This window comes from Festucalex cinctus, chromosome 11 (genome assembly GCF_051991245.1).
Source record: "Festucalex cinctus isolate MCC-2025b chromosome 11, RoL_Fcin_1.0, whole genome shotgun sequence".
Classification (NCBI taxonomy): Eukaryota; Metazoa; Chordata; class Actinopteri; order Syngnathiformes; family Syngnathidae; genus Festucalex; species Festucalex cinctus.
The window spans coordinates 6,639,766-6,664,780 of record NC_135421.1 but is presented as its reverse complement, the minus strand read 5'-3'; the positions used below and the strand labels follow the sequence as shown (position 1 = coordinate 6,664,780).

Genomic DNA, 25,015 nt, shown 5'->3' with positions numbered 1-25,015 from the left:
CATTACAATGTCGAATGTTCAGTTCGACTTAAATTTTGGCTAAGAGCTGCTCAGAGGAGACATATTTAAAAAAAAAAAAAAAAAAAAAAAGCAGAAAAGAAAAAAAAAAAGATGTGAAGCATCAATTAAATTGAATTGCCCACACAAAACTGTGTACTATAGTGTCCTACTTAGTTCATGTTATAATATTAAGTGTTGACCGTTTCTGTTGATTTGTATCCTTAGAACACGCCTGGCTTCATGTTCAAGAACTTGCAGTGTTTGATTATCGATGAAGCTGATCGCATCTTGGAGGTGGGCTTCGAGGAGGAACTCAAGCAGATCATCAAACTTCTGCCCAGTATGTTTATTTTTCTTCTTGTTTTTCTCATCTATTCTATTGTAATTCATAATGCGTAAACACTAGGGGTGGTAAAAAAAAAATCGATTCGGCGATATATCGCGATACTACATCGCGCGATTCTCGAATCGATTCAATAAAAAAAAGTCGATTTTTTTTTTTTTTTTTTTTTTTTTTTTTTTTTTTTTTTTTTTTTTTTAGAGCTCAGAATTGTTCATTCGGTAGTCTTACCGATTCAACGTCTTATCTTCATTGCTTTTTTTTTTTTTTTTTTTTTTTTTTTTTGTGTGTGTGTGTGTGAATCGATTTTTAAACTTCCATTTTTAATGGAAAAATATTCAACAAAACGTCTGACTTCGGGTTAGGATTCACACCTTGAGCATGGAAGAATGTTATATGAACGGAACATTAAGCCATAATATTTTATTTTAATGCTGTTCAAACATGAAACAGATTACAACCTCTATAAGACTGAAATTTCAGATAAATAAATAATACATTTTCATATAAATCTTACACTCTACAAGCTTACTGATTAGTATTTTCTAAATTTGAATGAAAAAAAATCGCAACAATCGACTTATAAATTCGTATCGGGATTAATCGGTATCGAATCGAATCGTGACCTGTGAATCGTGATACGAATCGAATCGTCAGGTACTAGGCAATTCACACCCCTAGTAAACACATATTTCAAAGTTCTTTTAAGAATGTAAAATGTTTGTTAGTTGGACTTTAAAGGGTTGGCGGGTCTTTTCTGCAGAGAAAAGACAGACCATGCTGTTTTCAGCGACACAGACTCGTAAGGTGGAAGACTTGGCTCGTATTTCTCTGAAGAAAGAGCCGCTTTATGTTGGGGTGGATGACAATAAGGACACCGCCACGGTTGATGGTTTGGAGCAGGTATGTTAGTAGCACGACAGCAGACTGATGTGGCCGCGCTCCGTCTTCATGATTGTCCGTCCGCTTTACTGCAGGGTTACGTCGTGTGTCCATCAGAGAAGCGCTTCTTGTTGCTCTTCACCTTCCTGAAGAAGAACCGCAAGAAGAAGCTGATGGTCTTCTTCTCCTCCTGCATGTCTGTCAAATTCCACTATGAGCTCCTCAACTACATCGACCTCCCTGTAATGGCCATCCATGTAAGCTGTCACATACATCGATCAGTGGCACTTGGGTCATGTGTGGTAGCGGGTCTGTCAATGGCACTTTCTCCACCGCTTAGGGCAAGCAAAAGCAGACCAAACGCACCACCACCTTCTTCCAGTTCTGCAACGCAGACTCGGGCATTCTGCTCTGCACCGACGTAGCCGCTCGAGGCCTGGACATCCCGGAGGTGGACTGGATCGTCCAGTACGACCCACCAGATGACCCCAAGGTCTAAGCGACTAAGCAATATCACACGAGAGGGATTGACTTAGCTGATTGATTTAATAGTTAATTTTAATTAATTAATCTTGACACCTCTAGATCATCATATTGACATTTTGGTCATGTTCAGCCATTCACATAGACCAGTGGTGTGGCCCGGGGGCCATTTGCGGCCCAACGTCCATTTTTCAGTGGCCCGCGACATATGCTAAAAATGGCATTTGACTCAATTCAAAAAAACAAAAATGTTTGGAGATGGTCAAAGTAAGAAGGAAGGGTATCGAAAAACAGGTGCCATTAAAGGTTATTTTAGTTAACTAAAACTAATGAAAAAAGTAAAACTAAAATTAAAAAAAATAATAGTTACCGAAATAAAATAAAAACTTAAAATGCTTTTAAAAAAATGAAAACTAACTGAAACTACATTTTATGTTTACAAAAGTAACTAAAATTAACTATAATTATGGCAAAAATGTTCTTCATTTTAGTCTTTGGTAATTAATTTAATGCATGAGCCTTTGGGGATGATTTTAAATGTGATTTTTAGTTGATTTATTTGGATATAAACCGGAATAATGACGTTTGAAAGTTTGTCACACAGAAGTGACGTCATCTAGCAGCAGCCAATAGAAAAGCACCAAAAGATGACTTTGCTTCCATGGTGTTTTTTAAATAAGTACAAGTAATACACATTTAAAAAAAAAATAATAATAATAAAAAATAATAATTCTAATACTGAAACTAACAAACTAAAACTAAGCATTTTTTTTTTAAACTAATAAAAACTAACAGAACCACCCTGAAAACTAATAAAAACTAACTAAAATGAAAAATTCAAAAACTATAATAACCCTACTGTCATATTACAAATAAATTGGTTTATATACTGTAGCATTTTTCTAAATATGCAAAAGCACAAATAAATTATTTGTAGAATTTCTAGGACCAAACACAATTTCGCTTCATAACATTATGTGGCCCTTGCGTCCTTCTGATTTTCTGTATGTGGCCCTCAAATGAAAAAGTTTGGACACCCCTGACATAGGCCTTTGCAGTGAAGCCATCCCAACTTGGCAAGCACACATTATTAAAAATGGTTTCCTTTCTAACCTCATCAAGCTTCTATAAACGTCAACTTCCTTTCAACAGGAATACATCCACAGAGTGGGCAGAACTGCTCGAGGCATCAATGGCAGAGGCCACGCACTCCTGATCCTGAGACCGGAGGAGCTTGGATTCTTGCGCTTCCTCAAGCAGGCCAAGGTAAATATTTCGAGCTGCCTAATGGTATTTTGATACAGTATTCTGATGAGGTAACAGAAGTGTGCTGTGTTCACCAGGTCCCCCTGAGTGAGTTTGAATTTTCCTGGAGCAAAATCTCAGATATCCAGTCCCAGGTAAAAAAAAAAAAATCTCGTGCTGTGAGTATCTGAGGTGCTAATGTTCTGATGTCAAAAAAGTAAAAAATGTTCTTTCGTAGTTGGAGAAGCTGATTGAGAAGAACTACTATCTTCACAAGTCAGCCCAAGAAGCCTACAAATCTTACGTGAGGGCTTACGACTCTCACTCGCTCAAACAGATCTACAGCGTCAATACGCTGAACCTCCTCATGGTGGCGCTGTCGTTTGGATTCAAAGTCCCACCCTATGTAGATCTCAGTATCCTTTACTGTCATTTCATGTGGGGAAAATGTGTCGTTAGTTTAGTATTATGTGCGAATCTTTAAACCTGGATAATTTTATCACAGTTGAGCAAAAAGCAATTTGACATTCAAGCAGTTTTCCTTAACGCAGCTCTTTTCCTCAGACGTCCACGGCAGTAAAGGTGCAAAGCTGCAAAAGCGAGGCGGCGGCGGCGGTTTTGGTTACCAGAAATCTAAGAATGTGCACAAGGCCAAAATCTTTAAGCATGTCAACAAAGGACGGAATGACAAAAGGCAGTTCTCTCGCTAATGGGGCGATTCCAATCCCTGGACTGGTTCCTTTCAGGGAAAACAGCTGGCTCACATTATAATGGGAAATGCTGTGTTCTCTTTAAATTGTAGGATTTGTATTTTGGGTTATTTCCTGTATACTTTATATATAGCTCTGCAGAATTCCATGTTTGTGTGTCTGCACACATTTGTTCACAAAACTGAAATACATTGGATTAAAATAGTAAATCTGATGAGACATTGCATATTGAAAATGATTTTATTTATGTTTATTTGAGATGAGATCATTAAATCCATAAGACACTTTCCGGTACTGATGCTTTAAAAAAGCTCTTCACCACAGAAATCTATACCGCTGAATTCTAGCAGATGACTCAAGCTGTACTTGTCAAATAAATTGTACAGGAAAACTGAAAAGTTACAAACAGTACTTAACAAACTGTAGTGTTTCATCATGAATCAGTCATCTCGATTGCAATAGCACCCTTAAAAAAAAAAAAAAAAGTCTCCAATGACCATGTTGCCATTGATTAACACAATTTGAACACTCAACACTTAATATTCATCGTGATGACCCTCAAAGTACTTTATGACCTGGTCTTCCCATGTGTTGTAAATTCTCATTAAAAATACTAGATTGAGTCTCATGATACCTTTTAACGTTGCATACAAATGACATTTTTTTTCCATTATTTCCTCAACACTCCTGATTCAACTTTAAATCATGTTCACTTCAAATGCTTAGTTGCTCTTATAGCGCCTCTTGTAGTATAATTTCTGACGACAAAAGTGATACCATCACCTACCGATACTTAGAAAAATCCACGTGTTATCTGAACTGATAAGTGTTCCTTTTTTTTCCCCAAATAAACTTGTCATTGCTCCACAGCTTCCACTCTTCATTCCAACTGGCGATTGTGCAATGATGAGTTACGTCACAGCTGGGAGGTGGCAGCCATCTAGCACCTGCATTCCCACGTGCATCTTGTGTCACATTTAGGTTACTGTTGCTTATCTGGTGGTTAGGGGAAAAAGAATGAATGAGGGACAATGAAAGTGTTTGACAATGACTTTGAAACTGAGGTGAGAAAAGACAGCTATATTTGCACAGCCATGCAGAAGTTTTCTTCCACTAGCTATACAACACAAATCAGTCAGGATCTCTGCAGGGTTCGTGACAAGTTATTTAAAAGAACTTTCAATATGTTTCACATCACATCCATTTTGGTTATGCTATATCAAGACATAAGGACCTGCAGACACCCGAACATGATTGTCCAAAGAATAATAAGCAAAGCAGCAGCAGCAAATGCCGGACCTTAGGGGTCCACTCTGGTTGGGGGAGGTGGAGGAGAGACCTCCCAGGGGATGCCGTTCACCTTCATCACTAAACCTGGCAGTAAGAGAGCGCATTCAAGGTGAAGTAATAAGAACCAGAAAGAGTCAAGTTTCATGGTTGCACCACATCCAAGACAAAAGATGCCATACCATTGTCACCGCAGCCTGGCTCCGGCTCGGTGGTCTCCCAGTTCATGGATCGTTGAACAGCCTTCTTCCAGCGAGCGAAGCGGAACTCACTCTCTGAGAAGATCACACATGTAAACTGATGATATTTCAGGAGAATTATTTGTTGCCAGATTGTTCACACGTTCTGCTTTCTTACCGTCGGAGTTGATCTGAGGCTGATATTTTTCGGCGGTGATGTGAGGAAGGTCGCTGGGGCTCAGGCTCCACACTTTAACCCCCTCTGCGGCCCCTGCTGCCATGGCAGCACCGAGAGCTGTAGTCTCTGACATCGAGGGTTTCACTGGATCATCATGACAATGGCGGGGGAGGCAAAAAAAAAAAAAAGTTGTGACAGAGCAACTGGACTTCAGTTCACTCAACCATTATCTAGCTCAATGATCCTGTTTAACTTGGCAGGGAACTGAACCTTATCAAAGACAAAAGAACACAGTTGGAACACTCTTATTGGCAATTATGAGTCCTGTCTAATTATCCTACTTTTGTTTTGGGACTGTGGGAAAATACTGGAGTATAACGTTGTTCTCTGTCCTCCACTCTTCTGTTTGTGTAAAAGTAAAATGTAATTATTTAATAATATTTTTTATTGATGCAGGAGGACCACTTCAAGCCGCATTCGTCTCAACACACTATCGAGCTTGCATTGCTCTCTCCTTGATGGACATTTACACCACCCACTGCCTCAGAAAGGGGGGCGGGGGGCACCAACAATCTTTTAAAATATGTGAATATATTTGAAATATATTTGATATTTATTTTTAGGAATTTGTTAGTTTGCTTTTTATCCCCTATTTTACATATAGATTGCACTAAAAGGACAAAGGAGACACATAAATTTCATTGTACATCTGTTTGTATAATGACAATAAAATCTCTGTTAGTTTATGTAGAAAGTGTTATGCAAAACATCAGAAGAGTGAAGAAGGCATCTTCCATTAATGAATTGTTTTAAAAGCAGACATTTGCGTCAAAGTGATGAAAACTAAAGTAAGGTAGGTAAACCCTTCTGGGGTGAGGTGTCACCCATTCATAATCTAGATGGAGGCTAATTTAATCTCAATTATTTTCCTGCACCATAACTACTTGAAATATAATTTAAAAAAGAACTGATTTTGAGGTGAGTTGACCTAAGATTTTGCACTGCAAAATAAGCCTTTGTTTCCTTTTGAAAGTATTATGTGTCTGCAAACTTATAAATATTAACTTGTGAGTCATGTGGAGGGACACCAAATAGTAATATACAGAGGTTGTCATTCCGTCAGTGTGATCGTCACTAACTGGGTCAAGTACAGGTGGGACCTTTCAGTCCATCACTGACAGATGCCCGTTTTCTTGACAAATGACTGACTGACGGAAATGTGCCCAAGGCGTTGACAAATGACGGATGGGCAAAATTTTATAAATTGCCCAGCTCTGCTTGTATGTGAAACTAAAAATGTGACTGTGTGGTATTCCACAAGCCTGAGAGATTTAACCTTGTATTTACTTGGGCATAACTCTTGTGTACATGTTAATATTCATGTTATATCTTGAAAGAAATTAGTATTTTCTTATGGTGAGCATCTGACACCGCTCTCCCCTGTAGCACAAGTTAAAAAAAAATAAATCTTAACGTCTTCTCATATCATGTAAACTTGCAGGACTCCAGCCCTGACTTCATAAGACATTTTATTTTCACTTTACACGGACTTTAATCCTACTGGTAAAGCGTATATAATTAAAATAAGTTTATTACCAGTTTGATTTTCTTCATTGTCAACCTTTCAAGTACATTTTGTTGACACGATTTTTCTAAGAACAGCAGGGGTATATGCCACGGAAGAGGCGGGACGTGATTTTGCACAACAGTTTATTTCCGGTCCGGGTTGCGAACGCGCAACCGAGGGCACAAAGTCGGAAACACAACTTATTATTTTTGACGCAGCCCACACGTCGCAAACCGAACCGGAAACAAACTGTTGTGCAAAAAGCAGTCCCGCCTCTTCCGTGGAATATACCCCATTAAATGTCAGGAAATGCAAATGGTATTAACTCAGGTCCAGCATGTCTGAGTGCACCCTCATACCTACAGACACGCCAAGGATGTCGGCCTGCAGCTGCATCAGTAATCTGTTAGAAGTCATGCCTCCATCCACCTGCAGCTGCACCAGAGGGACACCACTGTCCTTGTTCATTGCATCGAGAATCTAATACAAAAGAGTGTCATACACTTTAGTTCAGGCATATAAAGAAGTTTCAAAAATCACCTAAATCTTATTGACGGATTTGCTAACATTGATGATTCATGAAATGATTAAATGAAATGATTAATTGTACATTAAGAAAATTATTACAATATTTGGAAAAATCATCCCTCTTTGGCCCATCTTATGTCTCTAATTTTATTTGTAATTATTATTTTGAAACTTGGTCACAGCATGCCGAGAATAGCCTATCGGCGGTAGTGCGAGAAGGTGTGACCGAGGAATGTTGCCAAGATATTGGCGGGCGCACACACAGCCTCACTGTGTCGTCATCAGGGACACCCAACATTCTCAGTTTCCTTGGCCGGACTACTTGCCTCCATTTTGGATAGCTCTTGAGACAAAACTGGGATAACAACACAGCACTCCATCACAAATAAGTCATGCTAGCAATATAGCAACTGCAGTGACTAGAGAGGCTAAATTCAAATCTTACTAGCAGTTTAAAAACTATATTTTGTTGGAAAATATATTTAACACTTTTTCAATCAACCGGAGTCACAGTCCACTGTGCCTAATTCAGAATAAACCGTGAACATACTTCATGATAATTACCGCTTGGAAACACAACACACCATGTCACAGACAACAAATCTTCTGTTCAGAGGTGGGTAATCCAGGTCCAGAAAGTAAAAACCCTGCCACAGTTTGGCTTTAGTCACAGGAGGTTCTACTTGACCGATTGGTAAGTAACTTGTTTACCTGCTGGTTGATTAGATGCACCTGTGGCTAAAGCCAAACTGTGGCAGGGTTTTTACTTTCTGGACCTGGATTACCCACCTCTGCTTCTGTTCCTTAAAGAGGAAGACAACCCAATTTTTTTTTTTTTTTTTACAATAACAACAACAACATTAACCTTCTCAGGCGGCAGCCATTTTGCCACTTGCTGTCGACTGAAAATGACATCACAGTTACTCAGGGCTCGGGTAATGACCAACCACAGCTCAGCTTTCTAATGTCACGTGATGTCACATGACCAAACTTGGAAAACAAGTGAGCTGTGATTGGCCATTACTTCTGCCCCGAGCAACTGTGATCTCATTTTCTGTTAATATAGTGGCAAAATGGCGGCCCTCTGGGATGGATAAAAACAGGTTGATTTTTGTGCTTAGTTCACATTCCACTCATGCAATATTTACTAGAATATTTAGACTAGTGTGGGCATATACAAAATATTGTAAAGAATGTTTTTGGGGTTGACTTTCGCTATAGGCTGTATGTGATACCACAAGTGTTTCCCAACCCTGGTCCTCGGGGCACACTATTCAGCCTGTTTCCCATGTCTCCCGATTCCAACGCAGGTGAGGATGGTTATCAAGATGCTCCAGAGCTTGCTGGTGAGCCCTCATTGGAATCACCTGCGTTGGGAGTTGGGAGAGACGGAAAACAGGCTGATAGTGTGCACCGAGGACCAGGATTGAGAAACACTGTGATAACACACCATCAGCTAGCGAAGATTTAAATCAGGGAACCAAAAGTAGACCACACTTTGTCTGGTTTTAAGGGTTTGAAGTAGTGTTGTTCCGATACCAATTTTTGGCCCCCGATACCGATACCGATACCCAGCTTTGCAGTATCGGACGATACCAACACCATACCGATACTTAAGTTTTTTTTTTTTTCAACATGAAAAAGCTGTCCTGCCATTGGTTCAGAGCATTCAAGGGCCAATAGGATATCTTAGATCTGCATGCAGTGAACATGTCACATATCAGTGAATGTCGTGCACGAGCAAGACACAAGATGCTGCATCCAAAATCCTATATTAGTGTTGGAATTAAGGGTATCGGCATGTTACTTGTGAGTACTCACCGATATCGATACCACTGTTTTAATGCAGTATTGGCACCTTTGCCGATACCAGTATCGGTATCGGAACAACACTAGTTTGAAGACAATGTTAGAAAAGAATCACGACAATTTTCTAATCGTAACTCCACCAATGGTATGGTTTGGAGTGCTGGGGGGGTTGTCTAAATTTTAAATCACATACCTTTTATGTATCACTTTATATTAAGAGACAACCTGTTATTTAATTTATATTTGATATGCCAACATACAATCTATCACAGTTTGTAAAGCATAATTTAGAGGCAAAATGTTCTATTGTGGCCCTTGCGAAACAGTAATGAGTGAGAAAGTCCAATAGAGCTCTTTAACTACCTCTCTGGTTTGGAAGCAAACGGCCTCGAGAGCAGCAAATGCCAAATGGCTCTTGTTGGTGAACTGTGTAAGGCCACAGATGATGCTGCAAAACAGCGAAAGGGGATCTGCACAATTACAAATGTTCCCCCACCTAGACCATCTTGTATGCTCAAATCACGGTGAGCATGGCATATCTTACCCTCGTGCACTTGGCTCCCAATATGGGGCATAGAGGCCGGAGAAAGCAGGCACAAAATAACAGCCATAAGATGTCCCTGCTGAGGCAGCTAATTTCTCTGAAATGAGGGTAAGAGAAAAGACACGACTATAACTGAATGTTGTTCTTACGTACAAAAAAAAAAACAATCACTGACACAAGGAGCTCCAATAATGAGTTTGTTGTTTTTCAAGTTAACATACCTATCTCTTCGGAGGACTGAACTATGCCCATATTGTCCTTCAACCATCGAACTACTGCCCCAGCAATGGCCACTGAGCCCTGTCAGGAAGACAAAACCACTCAAATGACTCAGTTACACCAACCAAATGAGCATTGTGATTCCAAGCACTAACAAACCTCTAGTGCGTAGCAAGTAGGCTGATCTTTTCCCAGTTTGTAGGCAACAGTGGTCAGCAGGCCATGCTCTGACATCACAGGCTGGCAAAATTGCAAAAATATTTACATTTTTAATAGTGCTGTCAAAGTTAAAGCATTAACTAATTAATTAATCACAAAAAATTATCGCATTAATCATTGTATTATCACAGATTAATCACACTATTAATATTGACCGCAGATGATCCTTTTTAGCCGACAGCGGATGGTTACGTTAAAGGTAGCTGTTGGAGTTTGAGCAATAAACATAACTACATGCATTAAAGTAAAGCATTTAATAAATGTTTATATATGCCGTAGGTCATTGTTTTAAATTTTCATTGTCATTTTTCTAATTAATTAATTAGAAAAAGCAGGATGAGCGAGTGCAGTGAATTTTTGAAGACGTCCTCATAACATTAAATGTCAAAAAAATTAATATACCAGGTGCGCTTCAAATTAGTGGGCAAAAAATGTTGGGGAAAAAAGCATTTTTAAGTCAGTGATTAATCATGATTAATCAAAATTCTAAGATGTGATTAATCTGATTAAAAAATGTAATCGTTTGACAGCTCTAATTTTTAAACACAAAGAGGAAGGACAACAATTAAACATTATGTTCTATTATACGTACCTTGTTCCCTGTATTTCTGAGCATGAAGCAACCAGTTCCATACCTTTACATGACAACAAAACACATAACCAATGAATCAGAAACGATTGCGCAATACAGTAGAAGACATTTGTGAGTGATGTACTGTACGTGTTTTTAGTCTGGCCATCCTTGAAGCACATTTGACCAACCAGGGCTGCCGACTGGTCACCAAGACACTGATAAAGACAATGTTGCTGTTAGAATGTCTGCTCAACATTTTGAGACAGACACAATATTTGAAAATTCATTACTAAAACAGAATTTTAAGAACACTAACATTCATGTAAAATAAAAGCACATTTAATTTAAATAATAAAACATGTTGATATTCATCCAAGCGTTATCCTGTTCAGGGTCGCAGGGAGCTGGAACCTATCCCAGTCAGTGTTGCCAACTCCCCAATAAGGAAAGCAGCTACCGGCTGTCCCAAAAGTCGCTAAATGACGTCATTGCCTAATTTGCATAATCACCAATTTGCATGTAATAGTAACGGACACTGTAAGAGAGGGGAATAGTCAAGTCAATAGTCAAGAGTAGCCCTCCCAAAAATGGAGTACGTGCTCAGTAAGTAAGTAAATAAATAAATAACTTGTTAAAACTCACGACAGTAAAAGTTTTAAGTGTATTTTTGTAGGCTGAAATATGGACCATTTTAGGCAGGAATACGACAAGGCCTAGAGTCCTGCAGGTTTTGGAAGTTTTCCTCTTCCAAACACAAGCTGATTCCAATCAACAGGATCATTATCAGGCTTATGCAGAACTTGCTGATGAGCTGATCATATATCAGCTGTGTTGGAGAAGGGAAACTTCCAAAACCTGCAGAACTCCAGCCCTTGAGGACCGAGTTTGCCTTCCCCTGGTATGGGTTATATTACACGGAAGAGGTGGGACTGTTTTTTGCACATCAGTTTGTTTCCGGTTCGGTTTGCGACATGTGGGCTGCGTCAAAAATACTTGTGCTTCCAACTTTGTGCCCCTGGGTTAAATAAACTGATGTGCAAAATCACGTCCCGCTTCTTCCATGGGATATACCCCATTGACACAAGGGTAGCTGCTGTTTTTTATTTTTTATTTATTTTTATTTTTTTGTTTGTATGATAACTCTGATTCTGCGTTGGGCGCTGAGTCTTTTGTATGCGATCATGTGACTGATTGCTTTGCTGCTTGCAAACAGAATCTTGTGACAGCGCCAAAAGCAGAAGTTTCTCTCCAAAACAAATACAGACAGAAAGACAAATATAAATGTAGCAAATAACTGGCGTCTGGCCAAAACCTCATACCTCACAATTTGGTAAATTTCACGTATCCATGTTTTAAATACCATTCTACTATACTATTGATCAGTCCACACATGTGGGTGTTTTGTTTTTGTTTTCAAATTATTGACCAATCTTAAGTGCTGAAAATGTCTTGCTGTCTTTGATGATGCAATGTTAACAGCTGAACAAACATGCTATTTTTGGAGTCTCCTGAAAAGTTACTATTTTGGACGTGCAACGTTCCGGCTCATAGCTTAATGTAACCAAGTAAAAATACTGTTTCTTCATAACAGAAATACTCAAATAAAACTTAGCAAAATGTATGCTGCATTAAAACTACTCCGTTAAGTACAATTTATCCAAAAAGTGACTTAACTAAATGTAACAGGCAGTGCAAATGTGTGTTACTACCCACCTCTGTATAAAGTAGTTGGTAACAGTATTAAAGTATTGTTTAAAAACATGACTTCATAGTAAAAGAGTACTAGACTGGGCTGCCACAGTCCAAACCTGTCTCCCAATGGAAATGTTAGGCACGTTATGATACACAAAACACAACTGAGACCCAAGACTGTTGGGCAACTGAAGTTGCACAACATGGCTCAGTGGTGGGTTCAACCCGCAACCTTGAGCAAGATACTGAACTGCAATTTGCTCTCAGTGCACCTGGCAATGCCTTGCATGGCAGTAGTCTCCCACTGGTGTACGAAGGTGTATGTGAATTGGTGAATGTAAGCCTTCAACTGAATTGAAGACTAACATGGCAAGTCCTTTGCTTAATATGTACCATTACCTTTCTGAAATCATCCATCCATCCATTTTATTAACCGCTGTGGTGCTGGAGCCTATCCCAGCTGGCTTCTGGCAGTAGGCGGGGTATACCCTTGAACTGGTTGCCAGCCAATCGCAGACACATGCCTTTTAAAATATTAGTTTCCAAATCAAAGGCAGGGAACATATTTCGCTGTATACGAGGTCCGTTCCCACAACTTTTTTACAAACGCTGGAATGCATCATTGTATTGCATCATCACTAGCCTCCACAAATGCATTAGCAAAGCCTGAATTACAGTGTATACTGTATTTGTGTGAAAAGTTTGAAACCCCTTGAGTGTCAGTCAATTCAATGAAAATCAGTCATATACTGTTACAAAGCAAGGAGCCTTGTCTTTTTTTTGTCTTTTTTTTTTCTTTTTTCTTTTTTAATTTTTTTTTTTTTAATTTTTTATTTTTTTTTGCTTCCTGTCTGCGACCCAACCATATTGAATACCACTTTTGGTTCCTGACCAAGCAGTTGAGAATTACTTGCACTAAAGTACCAAGAAAGACCAACACATTTGTAAATAACGACAAAGCATTTGGAAGGTGTTACCCCAGAGATTGGAACTCCTTCAAGGCTGGTTGTTTTCTGGTGAGAGGACATGAACACACTCATTAACATTTTTCAGACTGTTTATAGGCATATGATTTTAAAATAAGCCAAGTACATTTCTCACATTGGCATTTCAAATACCGTGTTTGGTTTGAAGTTTACATGCACTCATAATGAATATAAATGTCAAACACATTTTGGGCTAAATATGAACCTTACTTTTTCAAATGTGGATTGATTTAACAACATCTTCAATAATTTGGTTGTGCTGGAGCACACATTTTAATTTATTTTGGAGTTTCTCTAATCCACAGAAGGTCAAATTAGACCCCCACTAACACAGTACAGGAATTGATAAAACTTAGGGTTGGCATAGCTCAGTGGTAGAGTAGTCGTTTCCTATCCGTGAGCTTGTGGATTCTATCCTCACCCCGCTGACCATGTCAAAGTGTCCTTGAGCAAGACACTGAACCCTGATTTGCTCCCAGTGGAACTGGCAGATTCAAGGTTTTTTTTGTCCTGTAGCCACTGTTTTTTTGTTCTTCTTTTATTAACAGTGGGGTTCCAACAATTTTGTCCCCGTGTGTAGCACAGGCCACAGATACAAGTGTGAAATTTGCCCCAAAATAAGCAAACATACATAATGACTTAGTATTTACTTACATTAAATCACATAATGCATTAAGATGTGCCGATGAATGTTTCAATGTTAAATCTTGTGAAGAACAGAACTTACCATCCAGCCGTATATTTCAGAGGAGCTTTTGACTTTGGGGAGAAGTTCCATTGGAATATCAAAGTAACTAAAAGAGGCACGGATAATGAATGAATAAATGAATGAATGAATGAATGAATGACTGAATGAAGCAAAACAGGAAATGTTTTCTTTGAGCTTTTCAAATTAAGCATCTATAAACATGTTCGTAGTGTTTTGAATTGTTTATATCAGGGGTAGTGAACTCCGATCCTCGAGAGCAGCTGTCCTGCCCGTTTTAGATGTTTTACTCCTCCAACACACCTGATTCAATTATCAGGATCTTATCAGCAAGCTCTGTAGGAGCCTGATAACAATCCTGGTCTTTGAATAGGGTGTGTTGGAGGAGAAGGGTGACATCTGAAACAGGCAGGATAGCGGCTCTCAAGGACTGGAGGTTCCTAACCCTGGTTTACAGCGTTTCTTTTGTTTTGTAAAGCATTGACAAAAACAGAACACTAATAAGTTATGAAGATTCACAAGGTGGACTGGAGTCTCTCAATAAGTAAAATGTGACCTTTCAACCGTACTACTGTAGATGTCAGGAACTAGGAATATAATTAGTATCTTTAGTAATAGATGAGTTGATTAAAAGATTGTTCCGATTGTGTAGTGTGATTGCTGATTTGTGTCTTGAAGTAATTATAAATACATACAATGTGATACTATGCCACTGCATCATTCTCAAATAGTTACTCCCTCTGCTACTGCAGAACTCTGTTCCAGACAGCATTAATCTACTCAAAGCGGCACAGGAGTCAAGATAGTTCAAGGTTCTCCTAGGATGTAACAATATCCAAACATCACGATACGATATTATCACGACATAAAGGTCTCAATATGATAATTATCACGATATTGTGGGGAAGTTGGCGATACTAATAAAGGTAACAATATTGTAAAAAATAAATATGTGCTCATATTTAAAAAAAAAAAAAAAAAAGCCCACAAGATTGTGCTTTTGTAAATTACAGCAATGCATATAAACAACCTACAATCTCTAATAAGACTTAATATTGAGGCACCTACTTGCGAATGCACGCACATACTAAGTTCCTCCACATATTAACTCGGTTCACAAGCATATTACGTTCCCTTCCCCTAACTATTGGCATAGGTGTTATAGAAGACCAAAACATCACTAATGAAAATTAAATTGCACTAATAAACTAGCCACCAGAGGGTGCTAGAACTGCACAAATGGAAATCAACCTGACTTTTTAAACTGATGTGTTCCTTTTAAATATTGTGAACAGGACGACAACGATATTGTGGCAGTTTTAATATCACAATATCACGATATTGCCCATATCGTTATATCCCTAGGTTCTCCTAGTCCACAATGATAGTGTGAATTGATAATCCAGTGAGTTCATCCAAACTAGCCACGTCTCCAAATAGGTTAGTGTGTGTGGTGGTTACCTGCAGAGCTCATGATCCCAGTCCATGGTGTGAATGTTGAAGAGCATGGTGCGACTGGCATTAGTAACATCTGTGCAGTGGATTCCTCCGTTCCTGCCACCTGTCAGGCACTGAGAAACCACAACTCCACTGTACCATGGAGCTTCAATTTCCTTATCCTGAGCCAACTACTGCATGTACAATGAGTACTTGGGACTACGATTCTGCGTAACTGATGGCGTGGGTCATACCCAAATGATCCAGGAGTCCACTGTGCCAAACATGGCGCGTCCGCTGAGTACAGCCTGTCGCACCGTGTTTACATTGTCCAGCAGCCAACGCAGCTTCACTGCACTGAAGTAGGTGCTGATGGGGAGGCCCGTCTTGTGCTGCGATGTCAGAAGTGTTGAAGATATTCACCAAATGGGAGATTAACAACATTTGAGAATAGTACAGGAGACAAATTCTATCCTGCTGTTACGAAACTTTGCTTATCACACTTACCCTGAGGTGATTCTTGTTTTTGCCCGGTGCTTTGTTAATGAGCCTCTCCACTGTCGATTGTGTGCGCAGGTCAAGCCAAACTTAAGAGTGAATGTAAATTAACTCATCGAGACTCAAAATATCAGATGTCATAAGTGTACGGATATACTATCATTGGATTAAGTCTAGAGACAATGAAAACAAAAACAATTTTGTGGGTTCTGTCATAGGGGATGTTAATATATCAAAATATTTGATTGGACTCCAACTGAACACCAAGGAAAACTATGAGACGACAGATTTTTTTTCCATTTTCATTTCATTTCATTTTTAATTTATCTACCACCAGCAATAACACAAAAATGTGTGATTTATTATGAAACTTTACTGTTAATCTGACCAACCAAGCACACCCTTGTCAAGTTGCTGAGATTGTTTTTCCTGGTTGTATAATATATATGTGTGCAGGGTTATTATAGTTTTGGAATTTTCATTATAGCTATAGTTTTTATTTCATAAATCACGTTTTTTTGTGTTTTTTTTAAATTAGTTTTAATCAGTTTTCAGGGGCTCTGTTCGTATTTATTAGTTTTAGTTGTTTAAAAAATGCTTAGTTTGAGTTAGTTTTTTAGTATTAGTTTTTGTTTAAAAAAAAATGTGTATTAGGGCTGGAAATCTTTGACGGTCTCACGATTCGATTCGATTCTGATTTATGGGTCTACAATTCGATTCAGAATCGATTTTCGATTCTCGACAAACAATTTTCGATTCAAAATTATTTGATTGACAAATGATTTCTGCTTCAATTTACAGTAATGCACAACATTGTCATGATCTACTCCAGTCTGCTTTGCAAGACAAAATGACAAATAGAGACATTAAGGTTTTTTTTTGTTTTTTTTTTTTGTTTAAACATTTATTAATTTTGTATTGTAAGTGCCTTTTGCCACAAAAACAGCATGTGGGCTACAACTGCCTTTTACCCTTCTTCTTCATTTCTAATTTAAATAAAATCGATTTTTGGATATTAATATCGATTCGATTAATAAATGAGAATCTCGATTCTTTTATGAATCAATTTTTTGGCGCACCCCTATTGTGTATGTCTTGTGTGCAAGATTAAAAACAAACAAAAAAAACAAAACAAAAAAACCCACCATGGTAAAATAAATAAATAAATAAATAAATAAATAAATAAATAAATTGGACAAAATAAAGGTAATGCACTTCTTGTCTAGCATTGTCTTTCGGCTGGGTTAAATGAAATAGCGGGTGAGGGAAGCTGTTGGAGCCAAAAGCCAAAACACACAAAATTGTCATCTAGGGGTGACCGGTGACATCATTATTTTATTGTGTTAATGTTAAGATTTTTTTCATTTTAGCTGTAGTTATTTCGTTAGTTTCCGCTAACTAAAATAATCTTTGTTGCAAGTGCATTTTTTTTTTAAATATTCTTTGTAATGATAAAACATTAAGTGAGGTACTGCACATGAGCAACCTTGAATAGTGAACATATTTTGAAAAGGCTGGAAGGGGCGTGGGTTGTATTTTCTAAATCCTGGAGAGAAAAATAAAAACATCTCTTGAATGATTTCCATTAAGTGCTGTGAGGCTGCGTCACTGCCACATGGAATAGTGGAAGCATGGGAGACACCTGACACTACATGATGCAACCTTGTTATGTGCTGAGCCATTTTCCAGTTGACATCATTTCACTTTCAACTCTGGAAGTAGAATAAGTGCAAACCTTTTTTGGGAATAGTGTTTGACAAACAAACCTAACCAATTTGATATATACATACAAATACTTTAGACAAACTTTGACTTTGACAAACAAACCTAACCAATTTGATATATACATACAAATACTTTATTATTCTTATTATTCATTTGTTTTTCCTATGTAATTGTGTGTAAAACTCCAATCCCAACTCAGAACACAATTTTCATTTGAATTTATATAAATTGTCATGCAAATAATGTGAGCATTCATTTTTCTGCCAAAACCTCATGCGACAATATATCGGGAAAACAAATGGGTCATGACATAGAAAATATGTCAACTAATTTTACATCTCAGTTACACTTAGTTTTTACTATTTCATTTTGACCATTCACTTAATTAGTCTTTAGAGCTGATTTGTTAGTTTTTATTCTCTTGATTAGTATTTTTTTTATTTCTTTACAATCTCAAATTATTGCTTGATTTATAGCTTTTTTTTTTTTTTTTAAATCAGTGTCGTTTTTACTTTGGTAATGAAAATGATGTATTTATTTAGTTTTTTAATCCAATTTAGTTTTAATTATTTAATTAGTTTTTTTTAACTAATAACCTTGATCTAGATACAGTGCACAATCCAGTGTAATACATTTGTAGTAAATAATAGTTTTGTGCAATACATTTGTATGAAGTAATAGTAACGGCAGAAGTTCTTGGGCCATCCAAGTTCAACCAGATGGTTAATGATGTCATGTATTTGGGGACACGTGTAGTAATGATGGATTAAGTATGAGCAAACTCACCAATGGCATTATAGAGTGGTTCCCCAGTTTCTTTGTCCCAAACCAGTGTTGTCTCTCTCTGATTGGTCACACCCACCGCTGATAAAACAACATTATCACGGTCAATAATAAACAACAAACTCCCACTATTTTTCAAAAAGTTGGGGTATACTGAATTCACCCTGTCCAGGTGAATGGTGTACATTAGTGATGGCATTTTCACCCACCTTTAATGTTGCCAATATCAATGTTGAGTTGGCGGAGTTTTTCACACGTTTTCTCCATACATTCATAGACTGATTGTATTATTTCTCTGGGGTCCTCCTCTACCCACCTGATTATAATCAAACAATACAGGTGTCAAAACTTTCTAATATACAGTCATCAAATATGATTTTGTAACCAAATCATTTATAAGGACGACACTAAATGGAGAAAAGAGATCAAATTTATGTTTGGCAAATGGAGTTGATGTTAAGTACAGCACATTCAATGATATAGACCCAAACGGATGACGAATATGATAAACTACTTGTATGATATGACTTCACATATGATGTCTGTACAACCTGCAGTTAAACAAAATGGCTGCAGAGTTTTGAGGCATATTAGTGTGAAGATTTAAAACTCACCCCTCCTTTGGAAAACGTTGGTTGATTTCTACTTGGTGATGAATGATTAATTCAGCTGTCTTGGCATTAAACACCTATGAGCAAGAGATTAAAGAGAGGAAGACACAAAATGGTTTTCACTAACAAAACGAAATGTAGCAAAAATACTTAGGGCCATTATTTATTGTAAGTATTCATTTGTGTGTTTGAGTATAACCAAATATAATGTGATGGTGTGAAGAACCCAAAATTATTAGGCATTTGGGAAAGAACTAGCTGTGTCCCATCCCGATGTCATGTCGTAGTTTACATACAGTCAGCCAGACATAATGTGAATCAGTGTTTGGGTCTACTAAGATGGTAACCAAACCAGTGCAACAGCCCAATAGTTCTGCTCCAACAGCTGCAGCAACCCTGAAACAGTAATACAAGTATTCCATACAAGAATGCCAGTATTGACTATGTGGATGACATGTGACACACAATAACTGTTTAGTCTAAGATTACAATGCAAACTGTAAAAATGGAGAAACCCCAGACAGAGAAATCCTTGTGCCCAGGGAGTGGTAATCTGGAGATTCAAGCGATTTCCCAGGGGGCTCGGCTGCTATATGCGCTCTGCTATTTCAGATCGCACGTTAATTTCCACCGGCCTGTGGATCTGTTTTGAAATTAGCACTACATTTGTTACTAAGGTTATTGTCAAGTTGCATTAATTTAAACTATGACTAGAAACACCACCACTGGCGATATAATAGGCTACACCCTTTGTCTGTCAAAATAACACATTAAATAGGCAAAATAGTCACAAATGTTGCTTGTAGCAGCACCAAAGCATGCTGGGAAAGCCTCAATGTGATCATAAGTTAGCTTCAAACTGCTAACTTGTGCTAAGTAGTGTACTGGAAGCGGTGTGAATGGGTTTCAAATACGAGTGCTACATGTTAGCTGCCTAAATGTTGCTGGCTAAACAGTGTTTGATAACTCTGACTTGTTAAGTTTAAAGTGCCTTATTTTATGTTGTACCCACTTCCCTATTGGTTCCATTTCAACTATTTGTTCTCATAAACACTGATAGTAATCTTGTAAGCACATTCTATAGTAATTTAAATTTGTGACTAAATACAATATGAACCTGCGATTGGTTGGCAACCGGTCCAGGGTGTCCCCCGCCCACTGCCCAGAGCCAGCTGAGATAGGCGCCAGCACCCCCCGCGACCCTTGTGAGGAATAAGCGGTCAAGAAAATGGATGGATGGATGGATACAATATGATTATCGTGAGAGTAAACTATATTTTAATGATACAATAAAAACAGTAAAAATTTCTACATTCATTAAAATGTTGGGAACTAAAAGGCCGGTCTGAGTCATGAAATTCCGGGACTGAAAATTAGTCTCACACTGTTGAAATTGAAGTTAACCTGGGAAACTGCCAGCCTCTGACCTAGTACCAGAGGAGAAACAGAAGCAAAACACAGCCAACCGTGACCAATGTGTAAAGTTTAACATGCAAAAATCACTGCCCATGTTGATTTGTACAAAAAAGTAATTGTTACCAGACATCTTTTTATCTTAATAGGGCAAGCTGCAAACTGTGTGAGCACACTTTGCATCAATCAGGAAATAGTTGTGCTTCAGCGACTTCTGTCTAAAAGAATCAACTGTGTGCTGTTTGCTTATGACTGCTGATGTTACTTAAGTCTTGCAATGGGTCTGAAAACAACCAGGTAAATTAAAGTTTAACTTCATGTCAGTTCAAACAGTAGTCAGGAAGGAAGGAATTGGTCACTTATGTAAAGTAATTTAGATATTACTGCAGTTAGATATTACTGCAGTTTTTGGGGGGTCAACTATACTGGAAAATTGCACAGTACTTTTGAGTGTTCACAATTATGATGTAATTAAGTAAGGTCTAAGGTATTAATAGCTTTAACTCAAATGTACTACCATTTTTAAAGGAATCATTATTTTTTGAAAATTTATTAAAATAAACAAACACTATTTTTGCAACTGAAAACTAAGGTATCAGATGTCAATACTCACGATACTCAGTATTCACAACCTTTACTCAATAATGTGTTGCTACACCTTTGGCAGTAAATCAGCCTCAAGTCTTTCTGAATGTGATGCCACAAGTAGCACTCCTGTCTTTGGACACTTTCACCCATTTGTCTTTGCAGAACCTCTGAAGCTCCATCAGGTTGGATGGGGAAAGAGTCGATACACAGCCATTTTCAGATCTCCCCAGAGACGGTCGATAGGTCAATCACATTTTCCCAGAAGCCACTCCTATGTTGTCTTGACTGTGTGCTTAGGGTCATTGTCCTGTTGTAAAGTAAATTGTCGCTCCAGTCTGAGGTTCTGAGCACTCTGGCGCAGGTTTTTATTGAGGATGTATTGTTGCATTCATTCTTCATTCAAACCTGACTAGTGTCACAGTTCCTACCGCTGAAAAACTTTGTCTCATCAGACCAGAGAATTTTCTTTCTCATGGTGTGAAAGTTCTTCAGGTGCCGTTTGGCAAACTCCAAAGAGGAGTTGTGCTCGTTACTCAGGAGTGGATTCTGTCTGGCCTGATTGCTGAAGTGCTGCCGCGATGGTTGTCCTTCTGGAAGTTTCTCCCCTCTCCACAAAGGACCGTTGGGAGCATCCATTGCAGCCTGGTCATCCTGGAAGGGGGATTGCCACATTTGCACTCCCTTCTCAAGGTTTGTTTTTCCCCTCGTGTTTTTTTTCCCTCCCTTGCCCTCTTGTGGCTTGATCATTGAATGTTAATATTTGTCAACTGTGGGCATATAAAGCCCTTTGAGACTCTTTTGTGTTTAAGGGCTATATAAATACACTTGCCACTCCGTGACCCGGCACCTTACTGTGGTGGAGGGGTTTGCGTGTCCCAATGATCCTCGGAGCTATGTTGTCCAGGGATTTATGCCCCTGGCAGGGTCACCCATGGCAAAAAGGTCCTAGGTGAGGGGCCAGACTAAGCACAGCTCATGAAGACCCCTATGACGACAAACAAAAATGGATACACGTTTCCCTTGCCCCGACGCGTGTCACCGGGGCCCCCCTCTGGAGTCAGGCCTGGAGCCAGGCCTGGAGGTGGTGGTGGCCTGGAGTGCCTGGTGGCCGAGCCTGCACCCATGGGGCCTGGCTGGGCACAGCTCGAAGAGGCGTGGGTCCCCCTTCCCACGGTCTCACCACCGGTGGGAGGGGCCAAAGGGTTCGGGTGCAGAGCAGGCTAGGTGGAAACCAAGGGTGGAGACCTTGGCAGACCGATCCCCAGCTACAGAAGCTGGCTCTTTTTGACATGGAACGTCACCTCTCTGGCAGGTAAGAAGCCCGAGCTGGTGTGTGAGGCCGAGAAGTTCCGACGAGACATAGTCGGACTCGCCTCCACACACAGATTGGGCTCTGGTACCAGTCCTCTCGAGAGGGGTTGGACTCTCTTCCACTCTGGAGTTGTCCACGGTGAGAGGTGCAGAGCAGGTGTGGGCATACTTATTGCCCCCCGGCTCGGCGCCTGTAAGTTGGGGTTTACCCCGGTAGACGAGAGGGTAGCCTCCCTCCGCCTTTGGGTGGGGGGAGGGGTCCTGACTGTTGTTTGTGCATATGCACCAAACAGCAGTTCAGAGTACCCACCCTTTTTTGGAGTCCTTGGAGGGTGTGTTGGAGAGCGCTCCCCCTAGGGACTTCTCATCCTGCTGGGGGACTTCAACGCTCACATGGGCAATGACAGTGAGACCTGGAGGGGGTGTGATTGGGAGGAACGGCCCCCCCGATCAGAACCCGAGCGGTGTTTTGTTATTGGACTTCTGTGCTCGTCACGAATTGTCCATAACGAACACCATGTTCAAACATCAGGGTGTCCATATGTGCACTTGGGCACCAGGACACCCTAGGCCGCAAGTTGCACCCATCAATCTGACTTAAACAAATGTCTGCCATCTAGTGGTGAGCACTCTTATTACAACTTAAAACTGTTCAGCTACAGTAAATATTTTCATTGTCAAAAATTAATCAAGGGCCACACTATGTGTGTGTGCAGGCCGATGCAGCCATCCCTGTTCTACATCCAAAAAGTAGGACAGGGGGCCACAAAAACTTAAAAAAATCAATAAATAAAATCCACATTCCACAGATGAAGAGTTAATTTTTGACATGTTATAGCATCACACAACTGATAGGAATTGAAAGGATTTCACCACTTAAAATCTGACAAATTTGATGAAAATCTAATTCAAACAAACACGGTGAAGCTGACACGACCTGTCCCTCTAAGGAGTGTCAAAGGAGTGATATAAATTTCCAAGATGATGTATTAATGAAATTCTAGTACAAACACAGACCAAAACTCCCCTAGGACTTTAACAGCAGAAGCATACCAATTAAGAAAACAAGTATCTACCCTATTCAGACTCCAATTCAGAACTGGCCCAAGGCAAAAGCAAACAAAATCCTTACTTTGGGCTCGGAATATAGTCACTAACTAGACTTGTAACATAAAATGCTTAAATGTAGGGGTGTGAATTGCCTAGTACCTGGCGATTCGATCCGTATCACGATTCATAGGTCACGATTCGATTCGATACCGATTAATCCCGATATGAATTTACAAGTCGATTGTTGCGACTTTTTTCTCAAATTTAGAAAATACCATTCAGTAAACCTGTACATGCACACTAAGAGTTGTATGAAAATGTATTATTTATTGATCTGAAACTTCAGTTTTATAACTGTGAGCCACTGTATTTAACAAACAGGTTGTAACCTTTTTCATGTTTGAACAGCATTGAAATAAAATATTAAGGCTTAATGTTCCATTAATATAACATTCTTCCATGCTTAATGTGTGAAAGTTAGACGTTTTGTTGAATATTTTTCCATCAAAAAAGGATGTTAAAAAATCGATTCGGCTGCCTATTGAATCGATTCAAGAATTGCGTGCTGTCGTATCGCGATGTATTGCCGAATCGATTTTTTTTTTAACACCGCTACTTAAATGTTTGACTTGTATTAAGAATTAAGGTTTTTTTGTTTTTTTAAATAATAGATTTTCTACATCTTACCAAATTTCAAGACCTGATTATTCAACTTTGCATTTCTCTATTTAAAGGCAAGTCAGTTTTATTTGTATAGGGAATATTTCTTAGAAAAGGTAACTCATTATCTTTTACATGAATGAAAGTACACAATTTAAAAGCATTTCAACTAAAGGCATTTAAAATCAAAGTATGTACAGACCATACGATTTATAGCCGTTTTTGTCACCTTTTTTCATGCAACTGTTCAATCATCATTATTTGCTTGATATTTTATTGTTCCTCCCCATTTGAAGTTATTTTTTTAATAATTCTAAGTGTTATTACTTGTTGAACTTCACTGTTGTACTACATACACTTATACTTACAATACCTACATATAGTATCTACAATACATTACTTTTTACATTACATACATACATACAAACAAAAATGCGTCGCACTCGTAAAATGTCGAGGTAAGTAACATGAACACGTTATGGATCATTGTTGTCACAATACAAAACATGAGCATGCCGCCACACTGCCACGTCACTCACCAGAAACCTCGTTGAACTCGTGCCCTGGTCAAGAGCACCCACGAGCGGATCCATCGCTGTGTTTTCTCTCCTGATGGCCTCTGTGAGGAAAAACGATAACCGCAGGCGCTCACAAGTCCAGTGTTTGTCTTGAAGCACAGCGGGTCAGTTTTGCACACTGGCTTTGCATGAGTAAAGACTTGCTAGTAGGCGGGATTTTCGCGCCTGGTAGGAAGAAGCCCGACCTGTTCATGCGACGCTTCCATTGGGGAG

General features: G+C 39.0%; 2 protein-coding genes across 4 annotated transcripts in view; one reads left to right on the top strand and one right to left on the bottom strand.

The window, feature by feature from the left end:
- ddx18 (DEAD (Asp-Glu-Ala-Asp) box polypeptide 18) overlaps positions 1–4,529 on the top strand; it is a 7,934-nt gene extending 3,405 nt beyond the window's left edge. The window contains exons 7-14 of the mRNA XM_077536332.1: positions 226–340; positions 1,104–1,243; positions 1,318–1,479; positions 1,563–1,715; positions 2,858–2,971; positions 3,049–3,105; positions 3,189–3,366; positions 3,515–4,529. Of these exons, the coding sequence (XP_077392458.1) occupies positions 226–340; positions 1,104–1,243; positions 1,318–1,479; positions 1,563–1,715; positions 2,858–2,971; positions 3,049–3,105; positions 3,189–3,366; positions 3,515–3,660 (1,065 nt within the window). The 3' untranslated portion in view covers positions 3,661–4,529. The remainder of the gene's footprint in view (positions 1–225; positions 341–1,103; positions 1,244–1,317; positions 1,480–1,562; positions 1,716–2,857; positions 2,972–3,048; positions 3,106–3,188; positions 3,367–3,514) is intronic.
- LOC144030228 (glycerol kinase-like) lies at positions 3,882–25,015 on the bottom strand. 3 transcript variants are annotated; one of them, XM_077536333.1, is made up of 20 exons: positions 24,764–25,009; positions 19,206–19,279; positions 18,801–18,907; positions 18,595–18,672; positions 16,093–16,172; positions 15,840–15,977; positions 15,610–15,719; positions 14,170–14,236; positions 13,434–13,469; positions 10,912–10,979; positions 10,783–10,825; positions 10,131–10,211; positions 9,974–10,052; positions 9,753–9,849; positions 9,572–9,656; positions 7,231–7,351; positions 5,305–5,448; positions 5,130–5,222; positions 4,960–5,034; positions 3,882–4,656 (listed from the first exon to the last, which is right to left on the bottom strand). In XM_077536333.1, the coding sequence occupies exons 1-19, from the start codon at positions 24,815–24,817 to the stop codon at positions 4,961–4,963; spliced, it is 1,629 nt and encodes a 542-aa protein (XP_077392459.1). In that variant the 5' UTR covers positions 24,818–25,009; the 3' UTR covers positions 3,882–4,656; position 4,960. The 3 variants fall into 3 exon arrangements, with proteins under 3 accessions (XP_077392459.1, XP_077392460.1, XP_077392461.1); XM_077536334.1 differs by lacking the exon at positions 4,960–5,034 and having other exon boundaries at positions 24,764–25,011; XM_077536335.1 differs by lacking the exons at positions 3,882–4,656; positions 4,960–5,034; positions 5,130–5,222 and having other exon boundaries at positions 5,324–5,448; positions 7,235–7,351; positions 24,764–25,015.

Excerpts from the sequence above, each read along its gene's own strand:
- LOC144030228 (XM_077536333.1), bottom strand. The coding sequence starts at position 24,817 with ATGGATCCGCTCGTGGGTGCTCTTGACCAGGGCACGAGTTCAACGAGG. Across the intron at positions 15,720-15,839 it reads TGGACTCCTGGATCATTTGG|TGCCTGACAGGTGGCAGGAA; the intron begins GTATGACCCACG and ends GTGGTTTCTCAG. Across the intron at positions 7,352-9,571 it reads TTTGCTTCCAAACCAGAGAG|ATTCTCGATGCAATGAACAA; the intron begins GTAGTTAAAGAG and ends CTTTTGTATTAG.